Source organism: Oryzias latipes, chromosome 2 (genome assembly GCF_002234675.1).
Source record: "Oryzias latipes chromosome 2, ASM223467v1".
NCBI classification, from domain to species: domain Eukaryota; kingdom Metazoa; phylum Chordata; class Actinopteri; order Beloniformes; family Adrianichthyidae; genus Oryzias; species Oryzias latipes.
Genome location: NC_019860.2, coordinates 13,820,288 through 13,839,324, shown reverse-complemented (window position 1 = coordinate 13,839,324; position 19,037 = coordinate 13,820,288). Strand labels below are relative to the sequence as shown.

General features: G+C 39.0%; 1 protein-coding gene across 1 annotated transcript; it reads left to right on the top strand.

Annotated features, from left to right (window-relative positions):
- Positions 1-279: 279 nt before the first annotated feature.
- Positions 280-19,035, top strand: LOC101157193 (carboxy-terminal domain RNA polymerase II polypeptide A small phosphatase 1). Its single transcript, XM_004066529.4, has 7 exons — positions 280-949; positions 11,547-11,695; positions 11,806-11,907; positions 12,184-12,240; positions 12,684-12,776; positions 14,772-14,957; positions 15,937-19,035. The coding sequence occupies exons 1-7, from the start codon at positions 877-879 to the stop codon at positions 16,063-16,065; spliced, it is 789 nt and encodes a 262-aa protein (XP_004066577.1). The 5' UTR covers positions 280-876; the 3' UTR covers positions 16,066-19,035.
- Positions 19,036-19,037: the final 2 nt, after the last annotated feature.

Below are 19,037 nucleotides of genomic sequence, written 5' to 3'. Positions count from 1 at the left end.
GAAAATGTGTAAAATTAGAAGCAAAAAAGGCACAGTTGGATCAATGTCACAAAAGACAGGATATTGCGTGACGCTCCCTAACTTAAGGCAGTTTCAAGGGAACCCAAACTGGGCGTTTCTTCTTTAGCAGCTACTTCAAAGTTTTTTTTTCCTCTTAAGTGTCTTTTTTTAATACTAGCAGGGGTAATTACAACAGCATGACGACGATGGGACTGCCCCACTTACAGTACATTTAGGGGTGGGGGGATAAATAAATACGTCAGTGGCAAAACTTTGCAGCTCCTCAGTATGAACATGTGTTGGTCTGAACGTTTTAGTTTCAATGTGCCTTTGAACGAGACACTCTCTCAAAAAATAACAATCTAGACGGAATTGTGTGGGATCTTATTGATGTTTGAGACAAAGTTTGTGGTTCAAAGGCGACATTTTGGACCGGAACGAACACCGTGTAACTTTTGAGCAACTTTCTACAGCCTTTGCTTAAGGGACCGTCGTCAAATGTGTCACCACCGTGAGGCGGAGTGTAGTGCGCGGCCGTTCCCCCCACTGCGCCACTTTAAGTAAAAAGGGAAGCCTTGAAACCTCCATGTTTGTATCTTGAAATTGCGAGCGGAGTCGAGCACCATATTGAATCAAAGTTGCCAACTCCTTAACAAATGTGCAGCAACTTTTGCACTTCAAACGTTATCGGTCACTTGAGCGGACGACGTGAGTCAAAGTGGAATGGACGCGCTGTAGGCGGACTTGTGGCGCTACTTTCCGGCGCATTTCAGGGCGGTTTTCGTTTCTGTGAAGTTCATGCTACACCGGAGTCCGGCGAACAATCCCGAACTTTAAAAGCGTGAGGTCAGCGTTCTGGACCAGGACCTGGATGTGATGGACAATTCGTCCTCTATAATCACCCAAGTCAGCCGGGATGAAGAGGGAAGTCGAGCCGCAGCGGAGAAGGGTGAGTGGTTCGGCGTTTTGCTCCCTGCAGTCATGTCAGGGAAAGTTTTCCAACTCGCTCGAGCGAACCATTAGGACGTCACAGTGTGCGCATTAATCTGTTTACAATTCTCGAAAGTCGGCCTTTGGCCGGGTTCACGTGCAGAAAACGAAGTAGTGCAAACACCATCAGTGTGATAGTTAGTGTTGAAAATGTGTCTGCGGCCCTTCGGCCTGTGTTCAAAGTGAAGGAAATGACGTAAATGAAAAAATCACCAGACAGACACATTTTGATTAAAAATAAACACAGGTGTGAACGGCTGTTGTGTATACAAGTTTTTTTGATAACATACCACCAATATTTTATTTTCACAAAGGCTACGATACAGAAAGTTCACTTATATTAAATTGAAAATTTGACCATATATTATTTATTTTGAACAAGTTGTACTAGCAGAGAAGGGGGCACATAAATCCTTTTTAAACTTTTTAAAAATTGCCGAAGGACACAAAAAATATTACTAAAAGTCTTTAAAATAAAATGCAATTTATTTGCATTAATAGATAATTATATATATATATATATAAAATATATTATTTTCTATTTATTTTTCCCAATTCAAGACTTGAAAATGTTGTTTTTCGCTTTATAACAAATATATATTTACAATTGTGTGAATATTTTTTTTCTTTATAAAATGTGTGTATTTCTATATACAAAAAGGTAAACATTGTACTTCATAAACCAAATATTCATACATGAAGTACAAATATTTGCAACAGCAACTTTCTTGTTGCCGTTTCAACCAAAATTGTTACTTTTTATACTCCTCCCGTTTACAAAGTACTTCCTCTAGTAATAAAATAAATAAACTTGCAAGTATCATTGTTTTTACTTTTTTCGATTGGCTTTAATTAATTTTTTTTTTTACATATTTTGCAGCTTGTTTTTTCATAACTTGTCTGAAACCAAAAATATCTACCAAACTGTTTTTCTGGTTTTCCTGTTTACAAACATGCCCTTAGGAGGAGATATTAATATTCCAGCCTCTTTTCCCTCCATCTAGACCAGGGGTGTCAAACTCATTTTCACAGAGGGCCACATCAGCATAGTGGCTGTCCTCACAGGGCCAAATTTAACTTATACATGTAGCTAAATGTAACGAAAAATAAGTGTAACTACTCCTTAATGTTAAAAAAAAACCTCATTATTTATTTATTTATTGTAACGTTTTAAAGTGACAATTACAGTTGCATAAAAAACATGTGTTTGCTTGTTACTACTCTAGCATAAATCCTTTTCAATTTTGTCCGTTTATTAAAACCCACATTACTCCATTAATGAAGGATCAAAGTGTCCAAGTGAATAAAGAAAAATAACATAAAACTGAGCTAGAAAGAACACGTATTACACGGTCACATGTAACTTTTTGTCTGCATACACACATAAGACCTGCAAAAATTGAATAATTACAACAGCAACTACACATACACAACTAAAGAAAATTTTTATTTTAAGAAATTAAAAACTGTTCTGCTCTTTTGGGCCGCATAATATGACATGGCGGGCCACATTTGGCCCTAGATCAAACTTCCTGCTGCTGTTTTGGATCCCATTTATTATCGGCTCTGTCGGTCACCGGGAACCGTGCCTTGCAACGGTACACCCACCCGTGCAAAAGGCAGGTTACTGAGTAATCGGGGGGGGGGGGGGGGGGGGGGGGTTAGTCATGACCCAACAGTTGCTGACTTTTAGTTTGAGGCTTTGCCTCCTCTGCATGCCGACTTGCATGTTTTGACAATAAAGGATCAGCTGCAACGTGAGTAGACGGTCAGAGGTTGACGCATCAGATAAGTAGCCTTGTTTTTCCTGTTGCCGTCACAGCGATAGCTGTTGGTTAAAGCACAGTAGATCTGGGGACCCCAGTAGCGTTGAGGTAATGTCTAAAAATAAGTTATGACAAAAATTCCTTTAAATAATTCGTAGTTTTAATTTATACATAAATATAACTAGTATCATAATAGGACAAAGGTAAAAATGGCCACGAACTGTGTTTAGTAGCGATTAATGCTGGGGTCCCCAAGTCCAGGCCTCGGGGGCCGATGTCCTGCTGGTTTTCCAGAAACTCTGCCTTATCTGCTACTGATTACGTGGATCAGGTGTGTTTAGCCAATAAGGAGCTTCAGTGGCAGCTTTGTTGGAAAATATGTAGGACACCGGCCCTCCAGGCCTGGATTTGGGTACCCCTGCATTAATGGGGGGAAAAAAGTAAACAAAAGATTTGACTTTGAACATTTTTTTAAATGGTTTGTTAAACATTACATTTTAAGCAAAATTTGCAGTAATAATACAGATTTTAATATTAATCCTAATTTTATTAAAATCAGTTAAACAGATTTTATAAAGGCTATATATAAAGAAAAGATAATGGACTTAAATGTTTTCCCCGCATGTCCGAGTTCCTTCACTACTCACTACATACTGCACTTTAATATAATGCGTTCAACATTTTGTAGCCCCGTCCGAATCTACAATCCAAAATTAAGTGAAATTTCCCATTAAAAAATATAAGCATAAAGAATTGATGTCAAACAATAGTAACTAACTTTAAAAAAAAATAAAAATTCTTCATAAAAAATTGTCTTAAAAATACGTTTGTGACATTACCTTATTTCTCTTATTTCATTAGCAGTACATCAAAGTTTTTAGATGGCTCACTTTTGTGATCTTTTTAAGTTTTAATGTTTAGGGAACTGTTCTTATAAATATAGAATAAAAATATTTAGTCACAAATTTGTCATTTTGATAAAGCCGCATTGCCAAAAGGAAATAAAAAAGTTAAAAAATTTGGATTTTTAATAGAAATTTCTCCACAATTTGCACAGCTTACCTTAAGTTTAAACAGACGTCACCGACAGATGAGTACAAAAACAACTTGATCTTTTTTCCCCCCCGATTCTATTTGCATGATTTTGAACATATTTTTGTCGCCTTACATGCTTGAGTTGAGTTGAATTGACTGGCTTTACATTTCCACATCTTTGGGGAGCATGTTGACACACAGCAGCTTCTGTATGATGCAACTCAACAGACATAAACAAGTTGAAAACCTAAAAGCGGAATTTGGCCTTTTAGCTTTAAACATTTGTGCATTGTGTTAATTAAACTCCTTTTCAAAACCGCATGCAGTCTCTGGCAAATTAAAGGCAACGTTTACAGAATCAAAGAGCCTGCAGAGGAGCTGATGCATTCCTCTTTATTTGGGCTTTTCCCTTCAAGGAGAGTCTAAAGTTATTTCTTTTTTTTTTTTTACAACAGAAAGCCTGCATACAAAGGTCTGGTCATTAAAGTCACATCGATTTTTAGAGACGCTGTTGCTCAACTCTGGTCTTGAGTTTTTGTTACAAGCGCTGGTCAAGATTCTACCAAAATGACAGCAAATACTCTTGTTCTGGTTTGAATCCTTTGAAAATTAAAAAAATAGTAATTTAAAAGATTTTTACAGCTTTAAAATGTTACATATTGTAAAAGTTACATATTGTTTAAGTTTGGGTCAAAGGTTGCATTATTAAAGTTACCCAGAACGTGCTACTTCAGCATAAACTGTGCCATTTTTTTGTTGGTTTGTTTTGTGTTCATTTAACTCCAAAGGAAAGCCCTAAAAGAGTGAAGTTTTGACATGTTTTGGATTCACCAGCATGTAAATCCATGTGCGATTCAAGTGGGAAAGGACCCCAAAAGAGGAAGTGATGTAAGCGCTAAGTGTTTGAAAATAAAACAATTAAAATTCTTTGCACAAATTTTAAGAACAGCAACGCTATTTTTGGCAAGTTTTGGTACAGACGGTTTGCTTTCTTATGGTACAGCCTGGTTGAAGATCAAACCAAACAAAAGAGGAACTTTTTTTTTCCTCACTTGATCAAATTGATTTAGTTTGACTGTCTAGATCAGAAAGTGGAGCCTTATGCTACGTTTACTCCGCACAATCAAGGGGCCACTTCCAATGAAAAGTCAACATAAACTCGTGTAAACGTGTGCCTTAGGCTTCTGTGTTCAAAACTCTAGCGTTCACGCCATCTATGGGCTCTGCGTACAAAACACGTGGCCATTGAATGGGCATTGCCAGTTATACCAGGATAAACGTGGGCCAATCAGGGACTCAGATTTGGTAATGCAGATGGATTTGGTTTATCTGGTTAACACAGACACAGGGACGAGCCTGACACCGTCTTCGTATGTTTTTCATCTTGAAATGATGGTAATCCAGACCTGCCATTGCAAGGACACCAGCGGTGAACCCAACTGTTTCTGTTTGATGCACGAATTGCGAGATTTGCATGCTGCTTCGACATTTCACACAAAGTATCTTCCAAATGTAGGTGGTGGATGTGCGCTGTAAACAGTAGGAAAAAGAAGCCCTTCCCTGCTTGTCCAGTGTGTGCACCACCTTTCTTGGACACACGTCAAATGCCTGGTGTGTTTCTCCTGCCTTTGAGAGTTTTTTGGTGGGTTTTTCATATTTTATGTAGAGCGAGAATGTACAACCCTAGCACTTGACGGTCAGAACTCTGCCTCCTTTCTGTTTGATGTTGTCCTATCCTGGTTGCTGTCTTTTCCAGTTTTGCTAGTCAGTGAGATGCAAGAATGGATTTGGTAGTTTTAAGTTAACACTTCTGAATTTACCTGTTTAGTTTTTGCTTATTTAGTTTTAGCTGTTTCCTTATCCCTTAAATCTGTGCTGACATGCTAACAGCAAAAAAACCAAACAAGTCATTTGTCAAAACCCCGAAAAACTTCCGCGGAGGAAAAGTCGATCTCTCAGTGCCTCTTTGTTGTTGTGCTACGAGCTATCTGAGTTTGAAGTGACCTCAGTAATCAGCCCCAAATGTTTGCTGTCTGACTAAAGCTCAGCTGTCAGAGGAGACAGCTGATACGTGAGGGGAGTGAAAGACGTGGAGATTACAGGAAAACAGTGACAGGCTAATGAAAAGAATCTGAGATTGTGGAGAATTTTGGCACTAGAGGGAATTATTAAGCAGTCTCATCATCACAACATACTTATTTTTTTATTTTTAAATAATTACAGTGCTTTTTGTAACTTAATCTCTTAATGAGTCACTACCAGCACTCATAATCTTTTCTCTTAACAGTTCATTGACTCAATCTTTAGGCTTTTTTTGACAGTATTTAAAGTGAAAATGAAGGGCAACACTCAAGGCTTTGTTTTGCCAATGGCTACAAAAATCTAGACATCAAACGGTTGTGTAACCGATTAACGCCAAAGCTTTAACTCCAGTGATTACATTCTTTCAACTTTCTGCTTGTCCTGTCCAACAGCTGAGCAAACAGATAAAACAGATCTGGTGCTAGACATATTTTAGGTAGTTATGAATATTCTGACACACAAGGTGTATATTTGTATAAAGCCCTTTTATAATTTAGGCTACACTTTATTAACGTTGATTATATTTGTAACATTTTTGTGTTGAACCGGACAGAAAAGAGGAGGACAGAAGAAGAGAGAGGGATGTGTGAGACGACCGTTTACGCAATTAACGTAATTCTGGAGCGGAGCAAAGTGGCCTTGTGTCATTATGCGACTCTTTGCGTTGGTAACTTGTAGCATATTGGTGCATCAGAATCAGCAGACCCACGTTGATCACGTCAAAGAGTTGCAGTATGTCAAAGATGCGTTAACTATTTAGATGTTGCTGGCGACATCTCCAGTGTTCAGATGGGTTTTTCTTCTAGATCTTTAAGGGAAAAACTGAAAGTTTTCTTCTGAAGGAAATACATGTCATTAGGGTTGCACAATATGTGGAAAACTCGCCATTTGTGACATTAGAGATCAGTATTGCGATGACGTGATACACTGCAACAGTTTAATTTAAACAGAAATTAAATTACACTCCAAATGACCCTCGTCTACATAGGAGTCGAGCTTCATCAAAGGGCTCCATCCGCTTGCTCAACAGTGTGAAGGGGTCCATCCGTACGGTCAAATGCATAAATGCATTTATTTGATTCATTAAGTACTAATGCACAGCTTGATATCACGATAAGGATAAATTTGCGATTTTGTCTGCAGGCCCACATGTGATTTTTTTTGTTTTTATTTTAAAAGTGTCTAAATGCTACAAAAAGAGAAGATGAGAACAGGTTTTTATTTTGACATCCACTATATTGTTGCTTAATTGAAGTTTAAGTCAACAACAGCTTGGAATTGTTGAGTTTTGACGACAATTTTTAGAGTAGGACTTTTTTCTCAGTGTGTTCTGATAATACCCTGTGAACAGATGAACAAAAGCTGCCCTATGAACTATTAAATCCTTGTATGAACCAATTTTTACAGCTGAGGCTTTTCAAACAGCACCTCTTGCTTTTTATATTTTGCTTTCAGGTATCCGCACATGCTTATGTTACAAAAGTGTTTTGAAGGATTCAATCCATTGGTAAAATTAAAATAAACGTATTTGCAGAGTAAAAAAAGAACGGGAGAGAATTCCAAATTGGATAATTTTCTAGCCATTTAAGTCAAGAGGACACTGGAGATACAGAAAAAAAGTCACTCCTGCTTTGTTGGTTTGGTTTGCGTTCACACTGACCACCTATATTTTCAATATTAATTACAGGAAAATGTTTAATTATTCCAAATTTTATCGTAGTTGAGATGAGCGTTAGCATCTGGATGAAAAATCATTTCTGAGGAAAAAAACGTGTTTTAGAGTAGCTAAGTGTAAGGGAAAGCAACTAAATATTAGGTCATTGCATGCAACTGAAGTCCATATTGTCAAAATGAATATTACCGGTCGAATGTCTTCTGCACTCCTTATATATGTCATTTTGTTGCATGGAAAAAGTTTCTTCTCAAGTTTATATTGGTAAACAGTAGGCTTGCACGATAAATGGCAAATTTATTGTTATCGTTGTTATCAAGCTGTGCAATACGCACATTGCAAAAGACAGCAAAAATTGCAGTAAATAGTTACCTTAAATGTGCTAAAACAATCTTGTGGCAGCTCGAATTATTTGAGGAATCAAATAAATCTCTTAGTGCATTTGACCAATTGAATGAACCCCTTTTATGTTAGATGTTCGCGTCCAATGTAGATAAGGGTCATTTATAGTGTTATTAAAACTGTTGCAGTGAAGTCGAAATTATGCTTTTGGTTGTTTTTTTCTATTTGGTCATGTATAATTAGAGTATTTTCCGCACTTTATGGCACACCAGTTTAGAAGGCACACTAACAATGAATGGTCTACTTTAGACTTATGTGAAATGCACAGCGCACCGAACCATAAGGCACATTGGCACAAGAGTCAGAGACAAGTCTGTCACTCAGACTTCATTAGCTGCGTTCACAATAATTCTAGAACTGGTTTGGGATGCGCCACACATTTGCCAGGTCAGACTTTTTAACATATTCACAATACCCATAACTCCCGAACATTGTTTGCAACACGTAAATAAAAAAACAGACTGACACCGCTAAAACAAACGTTACTGTGACCACGCTAACTCCCAACCTTGTTAGTAACGGATAGAGAAAAAGACCCAGTCAAACACCGCTACACGTTATCTGCATTTGCATATTTACAATAACTTATTTACAATTTGAAAGAGTGCCTTGTGCCTCTCAAATAAGTTCAACATCAGTAAATGCAACCACAATGAATCCATAGATAAGGCGCACTGGATTAGAAGGCGAACTCTCGTTTTTCTTATTTATTTTTTATTTAAGCTTTTAAATGCGCCAAATACTGCGCTAACACTTACACATAAAAGAAAACCTGCAAGATCTAATTCTTAGCATCCTCCTTGTGCATCAACCTCTGCATTCTCTAAAATTGCATAGAACGCTGCACTTATGCAACTTTTTATTGAAGTAATTCATTTAAAGTTTGAAATTTTATGCTTGTTACTCTGTCATCTTTTAGGAAGTGACACTGACACTGTAAGAGATGGATGTTCGGTGGAAACTTTATTTGAATTATTTCTTTAATAACATCAAAGAGAGACCTAACATCAAAGGAAGTTGCTTTGATCTGTCTCTTGAAAATTTTGAATCAAGATTTCAGAAGGCTCTATCATTGGCTGGCTGGTAGACTTGTGTATTTATCATAAATGGCAACAAAACAAACAATGAGTGGATTTTTCTACACTTCCCCCTTTCAACCAACGCCAGCCAATAAGAGCTGAATTTGGACCAAATCGAAACATTGGGCCAATGAACCCCCCAAGTCCACCTGGTCTGGCTGCACGGCGCTGCGGCCGATCTGGGCTTCAGTTTCACGGGGGTCTCAAAAAGTCCCACCCCAAAGCCCCTCTAAAAATACGCACCTGGTTTATTTTGGACAGCGGCTGTATCCATTTTCATGGGACAGTTGAGCAAAGCCAGTCACTAGAAAACATCAGGGGTACAGACATGAGAGAAAGGTTTGGCAGATTGGATGAAATGTTACCATGCCAACATGGCATTAGGCCAGATATTAATGATATTTTTTTTATTCTTATGCTAGAGTAACTGGACAAAAAGAAGGTGAAACAATGATAAATAAATACTGAAATTAAAGAAATTCCTTGTACTAAAGAATAAAACAAAGTTTTCATAAACTATACATGTAAATGGTAGAAATATATGAACATATATATGATATATGAACATTTTAATGCTAGTTAACAAGTTGAGTCACTTGTACATGTCATTCATCATTACTTTAGTTACCCTAAATCTTTAGAGCCTATTCCCTTCTGATGAGTCCTGTTTTGCTTATTTCCTTTCATCTGCATGTTGTTCCTTTTTGCCAACAAAGTGTGCCCTTTGTTTGCAATAGGTCCTTACAGTTCAAAAATAGAATAAAATAAAAACCTCTTACTGATTGAAAACAACAACAACACAAGTGCATGAATGAATAGGTGGGAGTCCAGAATGAAGGACACAAGTTCTAAGCATCGCAAATTACCCTTGCTCCTCTAAAACGTGTTGGCAAGGAGCTTCCTCCACTGATACCCGTCTGTTTCCTCTTCCTGTTTTGGCCTGCGCACCGCAGAGGCCAGCGGAGGGTCATATGGGCTTTGAATCTGCAAATGGAGGAGGAGGGAATGGCAGAGAGGGAAAGAAAGAGGCGCGAGAGATGGACAACAGGGGTTTGTGCGTTAGTAGCACAGTCACGTCTGGACAGAGAGAGAGAGCGCAGGATTATGGGGCAGGAAGAGACAGACGCTGACCTTAATGTACGAAAAGAGGAAGTTGAGTTTCAATTGATACAGAGAGAGAGGGCGGCTGTTTAACTTCACTGATGGATAGAAAACAACTTCAAGATCAACTTATTGTGTAAATACGACAGTCTTGCTTGTTTACAATAAATACTAATAAAACTTTGACTTCTCAACTCTTTCCTCAACCCTTCTATGTAATTTTAAAAGTGTCACACGTCTTGTTTTTAAAGTATCTGATTGGTTTTTAAAGACTTAGGCTACAATCATAGTGTAGGCTGAAACGACCCAATTTCGAATATTTTTTTTATTTTTGCCACTATGCGAACTGTATCTGATCTTTTCATGACAGTCTGAACGACTGTCGTCTTGACTGCAGCAGTGGTGCGGCGCGACGTGGACTATTTATTACGTGGTGCGGCGCGACCACTTACAAATAGTCCGCTTTTTGTGAGAAAAGCACTCCAAATTGGAAAAAAACAAGAATCAAGGACTAAAAACGGGTTACTATTTATTTCCTTTGTAAGTGACCATGGTATAAGCGGGTTAATGGCATTCGAAGTATGCATTATAATTTTTTAACGCACTTTGCGGAAGCTTTGCGTCGGACGGTTCAGGCTTCCACGGCGTGCGTTAAAAAGTGATAATGCATACTTTTTCGGCCATTAACCCTTACTTAAAAGACAAGAGTAATCAGACATAATATGTCATTCATCTGTGTTCAAGATTCAATTTAAGCACAATCAGGTTTTTAGGAGGTGTACAAACTTTATTTCCCAGAACAACGGAATAATAATAATAGTAAAGGAATTTAACCTGGCTGGTCTGCAGTCCACAACTGTGACAATTCTTTTCAGCTTGGAATTCCAGTTTAATACACTATTTGGGTCTGATTTGGATCTGAACAAGTCTCTTGTAAGATTGGCAGCAATCGATCACAGGTCAAACTGTTGCTTTTCATTCGCCTCGGTCAAAGTCCTCTTTTCAAAGCCCACTTTTTGATATTTTACGGTATTTCCGATGACCCAGAGGCCGAGGTCGGGTGTTTCATAAACTGCATTCCTTATGCTTTACCATGGTCTATTCGTCACCACCACTGTACAGTAAGTGAAGTGCTAAAGTGCTGCTCGAGGCGGTTACGCAAGAGTTCCTGGTAGGCATGTGTGCACCCGGGATGGTCCGTGCGTGACACAGAAGTCGTTTTTATACAGTCCCTCCAAAGATGATCATTATGTAAACGATACTGTGTAAACTTAGGGCATGAAATATAGTCATTTTAGGTCACATTTACTGGTAATTCTGAACGGTCAGGTGGTTTTCTGCCCCATAATGCCATGTTTGGATGAGTTTATGGCAGTGCAAAATGCAGATGGTGCAATGCTGTCCCTTGTTTTTGTGCAGGTTCCTCTCCCTCTCTGTCGTCCAAGAAGCCTCGGAGTGGGGGCCTCTTCTCCAACCTGTTCTGCTGCGTGTGTCGGGACCAGCCTGAGCCCCAACCTGTCAACAACAACGCCCCTCTGTTAGTGGAAGAGAATGGCACCCTCTCCAAGGTACAATCATCGCCGCTCGCTGTTTAGACTCAATGAGGCTTGTGTGTGTGGGGGGGGTTGTGCCTTTTTTGACAATTCTCTGGGAAAATATTGTGTTGTGGTGCTTCCAGGCCCAGGTGAAGCCACTGTTGCCGCCAGTGAAGTCGAAAGACGCTGGAAAGATCTGTGTGGTGATAGACCTGGACGAGACTTTAGTTCATAGTTCCTTTAAGGTAGGAACAGTGCTTTCTGAAGTCATGTTGCATCATTATATAGCTATGTATTGGTATCAGAAGTGCTCCAAGCTGCATTTTTCTCCTCAGTCAGCCGTTGGCTCTAACTGACATATTTGTTGCGGCTGATCGAATGCTAAAGCCAGATGAGCTGGTTTTTTAAAAACCAGCTCGTTACAGTTGAGTGCATTATGCACACCTTGTTTTTCTGGCTAGTCTGAATTTGGGAACATCCATGTCCCTCGGTTAAGACCTTCTTTCTCGTTCTCTTCACAGCCAGTGAACAATGCCGATTTCATCATTCCTGTGGAAATAGATGGAACAGTACACCAGGTAATGCCGCCACCCACTCATTCTAAATTGCAGAGTGTAGCATTGGCCGTGTGCATTTAAGGGATTTCAGGATGGATACCCACTATGGGTTCGGGCCTGGTTCAAGTAATCCAGGATAGGTTTGTTCAGACAAGTACAGCCTGTTCCGGATGACTTGGTTCAGGAACGTCACCCTCAGACACCACGACGAAGAAAGAAAAAAGCATGGAGAAGTACCTGAGAGGAGCCAGAAACCTTCCCATTCCACCTATGCTAATTCAGATTCCTTTGCCACTCTGACATGTCTGGTGTTGCCTTGTAATAAAAACTAGCTAATTCAAACATCAGCGGTCTAATAGAATTTTGCACTTGAGATGTAGATCATTGCTTCCCCCAGGTTTGAAACCTCTGCAGAGACACGCATGTGAATTTGGACCAGGCCAAGAGACTGCTCTGTGTTGCAGGTGTACGTCCTGAAGCGGCCACACGTGGACGAGTTCCTGAAGAGAATGGGGGAGCTGTTTGAATGTGTCTTGTTTACTGCCAGCCTGGCTAAGGTAACGACCACGAGTCAATTATTCTGTCTGTTTTCATTTAGATGACATTTGAACAGAAGTCAACGAGGAAAAGCCAAATGAATAATAATAATTGTTTGAGTTTATCTGCACTTACAATGTGTGTCCATTATTCATTCACTCCTCATTCATACTTGGTGATGATAAGCTACTGATGTAGCCACAGCTGCCTTGGGCCAGACTGTGGCGTGGCTGCCAGTACGCGCCCACTTCTGACCATCACTGGGACATTTGTACTCATTCACACACCAGTGAAGCCACACTGGAGGCAGGGAGGGTGAAGTGTCTTGCCAAAGGACACATCACAGTTGACTAAGGGGAGTGGGGATCAAACCGCCGATCCTCCAATCATTGGCCGACCTGCCCAACCTCCTGAGCCACCGCCACCCGAAAAGGAAAAGAAAATAGAGAACAAAATAAACCAGATCCCACTATGGATTAATAATGATGGACTTAGGAGTAATCGGGGGGGAATTCTAGTAATGAATCAAGTTTATGATGTTTGGGAACCTGTCATGAAACAGAGTATTCCTTGATACAGTGATTCTGCACCTGTTTGTTAGTCAGTGACCAGCTCCCTCCAGGGTTATGAAAGCCAGGACAAAGATAAAAGGAAAACATCCTTGTTTCAGTTCTCAGTTATCGTGACACAAATGTGGAGGATGCATGTGGTCATGTGACCTAGAGTATCGCCACTGATGCACAGATAAACGCAAGAAAATGTGAATCATCATTTCCAAAAAAAAACAAAAACACCTTTTAATAGGATATCAAGATCCAGGTTTCTCTACCAGCAAAGGTGTGCTCAGTTTATCTACCTAGTTGTCTAGGAATGGTAATAGCATCACTGTTTTTTGTTTGCATGATTGATCACTTTAATACCGGAGAAGTCACCAGAGACGACTAAATAACACAAGCTCTTTGACCTACCGTAACGTTTTGACCATGTATCAATGCCAATCGGCTGATTCTGACACAAAGAAAAACGGATTTGCGTATCGGCTTTGCACGTACATTTTTGCATCATGGTGCAAAGCCGCTTTTCTTAGAGGCACAATCAGTTGTTTGCATTGATTGCGTTAGCACTGCAGTACTGCAAACTGTTGCAGATCCGCTTCAGAATCCACTGGAATTACATTCTTTGCGTGAATGTTTTAAAAAAAAGTCGACACTGGTGCCAGAGCTCAGGTGTTAAAGGGATAACTATTTCATTGCCACAAATTAGTATTTTTTTTGTATAATTTAACAATTTTCTGGCTGTCGTGTACAGCTTTCCCATCTTCATGGTCAAAAATTAGTAGTTTGTTGATACCATTTTACGATTTCCTGGCCTTCGTGTATGATTTAACTATTTTTGTGTCCACAAATTAACATCTGGTTTTTATGATTTACCTGATTAGTGGCCATGAATTAGAATTATATTTGTATAATTTATCTTCTATACAGGCACAAATGAGTATTTTGGTAGTATGTTTTAACAATTTTGTGGCCATGAATTTGTATTTTGTTCGTACAATTTAACTCCTTCAGAGGAACAATCTATTTTTCGGCCACATCATCCGAAGGGCTCAGCAGAATAAAATAAAGATTTACCAAAAAATGTTAATTTCCAATAAAGTTGCCGTAAATCTTATAAATATATTATCTACTATATTATATTATTATCTAGCCTGCACAGAAAAAAAAAAATTCTGTTTAAATGACAAAACTTTGTACTGGGATTTTTTTGACATATTTTTTCCATAAAAAAAAAACTTTATTTAAACGTTAGGACACACAAAATAATATAAATTGAATTATCACAAGATGTTCAGAAAATTATCAAAATCTATGCTTCTTTGCCTTCCAAAATTCATATTACATTTCGTATTTCATATATTATTTAATAAGATGAAGTTGCCAGTCACTACTCATGGAATAGTTTTTATTATTTCCTCATCCATCTACTCATCTGTTGTCTGAAATTGTGTTTCTCAGTATGCAGACCCTGTTTCCGATCTCCTGGACAAGTGGGGTGCGTTCCGCTGCCGCCTCTTCAGGGAGTCTTGCGTCTTCCACCGCGGGAATTACGTCAAAGACCTGAGTCGCCTTGGCCGTGAGCTTAACAAAGTCATCATTGTGGACAACTCGCCCGCCTCCTACATCTTCCACCCGGACAACGCAGTGAGTTCGCGTGAAGACATCTTTAGTATTTGTGTGTGTGTGTATGTGTGTGTGTAGTATTGGTGTGTGTGTATATATAATATCTGTTCCCAATCTATTAGGAACAGGTATACATTTAAAAAATAAAGTGTTTCTGAAAACAGTCAGAAAATATATCGGTAGATTTTTTAAAATATTGGACCAATACCGATCCTGGCACAGGTAAATCGCCCATCCCTATTTTATATATATTTGAAAAAGTACAAGGAACCTTTTTAATTATTTTTTTTAACCCTTTAACACCAGATATGTCATTGACGACATCAAACTAACACATGCTCTTTAACATTCTGTAACTCTCCAACTGTTTTACTCAATTAGCGCGAATCACGGACTCTGAGAGAAAGTTCGTAAAGTCCTGGATAATGGCGTAAAGCCATTTTTTCCCCGCGACACCTGATTTACGAGGATTGCGTAAGCCCTTCAGTACTATGAAATGTTGCACCTGAGCACAAGGCTGCTGCACTCCGTTTCAGAATCCGTAGGAATGACATTAATTGCAACAACAGTTGAAATTTTTGCTGTGGAGAAGAATGTCAAGACTGGAGCTAAAGCTCAGATGTTAAAGGGTTAACTATTTATGGCCCACAGATTTGTAATCTATTTTATACGATTTACCTACTTCGTGGCCACAAATGACTATTTTGTTCATTATATTGAACTATTTCATGGCTTTCCTGTGCAATTGAATTATTTCATGGCCACAAATTAGTTTTACATATATACTCTACACACTTACATTTTTATTTGACATCCGATTTATAACCAAATTTGTTTATTTCCCGATTACTTTATACATATTTTTGGATGTTACAAAACCTCTGGAAATTTGTCCATTCTAAGAGTTTATAGCTGAAACCTCTAGTACAAATGAATGTTGATTTACTGATTAAGGAAAAACCTAAGTTGTGCTGTTAATTTCTGCTTCTTCTTCACTGAGGTGCCCGTGGCCTCGTGGTTCGACGACATGTCCGACACCGAGCTGCTGGACCTCATCCCGTTCTTCGAAAAGCTGAGCAAAGTGGACAACATCTACACTGTTCTCAAGCAGCAAGGGACTGCAAGCTAACGCCTCTGGGCTTTCGATCGCAGCTCAGAACAAAACAGGCGAACAAAAGAAAACGTAAATGACAACACCAGGTCCGTCTATCACTGTCCTTACCCTCCCAGTATCAAACCAGCGTCAGGTTTTTGTTTCTTTTTTAACTTTATTTTGGCTGTCCGGCACGTTTGCCCGCATCAGTGCTGCCACCTTATGGTCAGACAAGTGAACAGGCGAAAGGATGAAAGAATGTTTCATGAGACTTTTGGCAGCGGGGTTGTACTGGAAGGAACCAAGGTCGGGATCTATACAGACACCGCGGAACACAGACTGGGTACTGGACACAATTCTCTGACATCTGCAAACCGACTGCATCCAGGAATCAAGTGGAAAGGCTTTTTACGTCTTTTTGGAATGGTTTACATGCAAATACAGTCAAGGACAGGGCAGACGGTGTACACGTACTGTAGCTTATAAGTGTCTTTTAAACATTTTCGGAGTCTGTTTGTCCCACACCCCTTATCTTGTGAAGTGCCACTATCTGTCTTCAGTCTCGCAATCCTTGGCCTTTTGAAAGTTTTAGAGTGAACAGGTATTTTTTGAGTACTTATGACAGTGTTACGGGGTAATTTGATTCTTGAAAAAAAGTTTTAATGTCGCATGCGACTGTAATGTCGCGTGGAACGAGGAAATCGTGGGAAAGATTAGACGGCACTTTACCAGTTTTATGTTTTGTGTAAAACAGGAACAATTTGAGCACAAAGTGCAGCCTTATTTTGATGCTTTTTGGATTTTCGCTTCGAAATAATAAAAAAAAACAAAAGAGACATGAACATGCCTAGCCAAGCCCCCAACTGCAGCGTTTTTGCTAAAAACGAGATGCTAAATTGCAGATGTAAACCGGATAGAAGAGTAACTGTTGATGGGTCTTCAAAGGCCATTTACAAACAAAATTTGTATGCACACCTGTGTGTAAGTCATTGACCAGCTGCCTCCAGGGTTATGAGGACCAGAACAGAGAAAGAACTCCACCCACACATTCGTCACTTCTCCACAGCAAGCGGGAAAAAAAAACTTTCAGCCGCATTCAATTCCTTTCTTGCTTTTAAGTTAGTGCATAAACCTCAGATTGTTTTGAATTTTACAAGATGTTTTTTTTTAACAAAAGCTGCGATTGGCCTACTTTGTCCCTACCCCCATTTTATCGTGATAATGAGACAGTAGATGTAATTAACACGAAATAACAAATGTCATCATGTGATAAAGAATATACCTTTTTCAACAATCCACAGCAGAACAAAGCAGGTTGTCGGAGAAAATGTTAAACACCAGAAGAATCTATCAATTTAGAATTGGTTACTTCAATCGTGGTCTATCTTAGGCGGAGGTTGTGCCGATGTTGTCCGTCATGAACCACATCCAAACCAGTCATCGTCGTTCGGGGAGAGGCTTGGCGCGGCTACAGCTGCGCAGGCGCCTGCTGTCGAGTTGATCCTGCTGTTGTCAATTTCATTGGTGACCAAATGAGGGAATCAGGCAGTCTACATGGTTGGACTGGAAGAACTGCGTCTCACTCAGGACTTGGTCTACAAGATTCAGTCGTCTCTTGACCCAGAAATGATACAGCAGCAGCGATGTACTAAGAACTTCTTAGTTGTGTTCACGAGGAAAAAAAAACTTTTCTCGTCATACTGACATAGTAAATGTAAATATCCCGAAAAAAAAGGTCGAAAAATGGTGATTATCACAGTAACACGGCAAAAAGAGATGGTAAATGTCATTATCACAAAAACACGGGGAAAAAGATGGTAAATGTCATTGTCACAAGAATATGGGAAAAAAGGAAGTAAATGTTATCACACAAAAACAATGTCGTTATCGCAAGAAAACTGGCCAGAAAAAAGTAAGGTTTGCCAATGTGGCTTCCGTAGTTTTTGAATGGCGAACATAAGTTGCATTACAGGGCATGGGAGTTTTCTTTTCCAAAAGTGGTACTCGTAGGCTGGCGAGAGTGTTCCTTTTTTTTTTTTTTTTTAACTGGAACATAAAAGGTTTAATTTAGTTGACCTTAGAGAACAATATTCCAGATACACTTAACAAACATCCGCATTTAAATGTAATTTCAGCATCAAATGAAAAGCTAACAGCAAAGGAAATGTTGCATCGTTGACGATGGGTTGGGGATGTTTATTATGTTTTTCTTTTACAATCTTTAGCTAAAAGGTTTGGTCATGTAAAATTGTTATATGGCTGCTAAAAGCCTTTCGTTAGCTCCCTTTTTTTTGGTTGTTTTTTTGCGTTGACAATACATTGTGTTGACACTGATGAATGAAAACGGTGGGTTGGACTAAAAGCCTGGTGAGCAGGCTTGTAAAGGGGATGACCAATAAATCCACCACATACAGAGCTATTGTGTTATTTTTATATGTTAAACAAATCATCATCAATCAAAATAGCCAGTTCTTTCCTCTCTTTACCTAATGTTTTTACCTAATAATCAATTTGTTCAATTGCTCTCGCTTTTGTTGTCATGCAAGACCTGTTTGGACGCTCCTTATATCAGTCGATTGACAAATGGATCAAGAACACCAGCATGATTGTAAACGTAGTTTGTTATGGTTTAAGGCACATAACAAGGTAACCTTTCAAAACTGTTTCATGCAAGCCATTGTTACATGTCTCATCTACCAATAGCCTCTGGACTGATGCCGTTTTCAGTTTATGGACACTAATATTTATAGGAAGTCAGTCATTTTTTTGGGTCATCTGATTACATTTAAAGCAAGTGTTTTGTCACTGTGGGGGCCCATTGCCTTTTTACACATATGTATATGTTGTTTTGCACAGTAATAAAGCAAGCAAATTTCATTAATATATGGAATATTTGTGTTGCCATACCCATGACTCAATAGATGTAACCTTTTTTGTTGTTGTTGTTGTTCTTATACCAAACGATCTCTGGACTGTAATATAATAAATGTAATTTCTTTCCCCTCATA

What these genes read in the sequence shown, in the direction of transcription:
- LOC101157193 (XM_004066529.4), top strand. Translation starts at nt 877, where the DNA reads ATGGACAATTCGTCCTCTATAATCACCCAAGTCAGCCGGGATGAAGAG. An exon ending in TAGATGGAACAGTACACCAG is followed by an intron (nt 12,241 to 12,683) that starts GTAATGCCGCCA and finishes TCTGTGTTGCAG; the next exon opens with GTGTACGTCCTGAAGCGGCC. An exon ending in TTACTGCCAGCCTGGCTAAG is followed by an intron (nt 12,777 to 14,771) that starts GTAACGACCACG and finishes TGTGTTTCTCAG; the next exon opens with TATGCAGACCCTGTTTCCGA.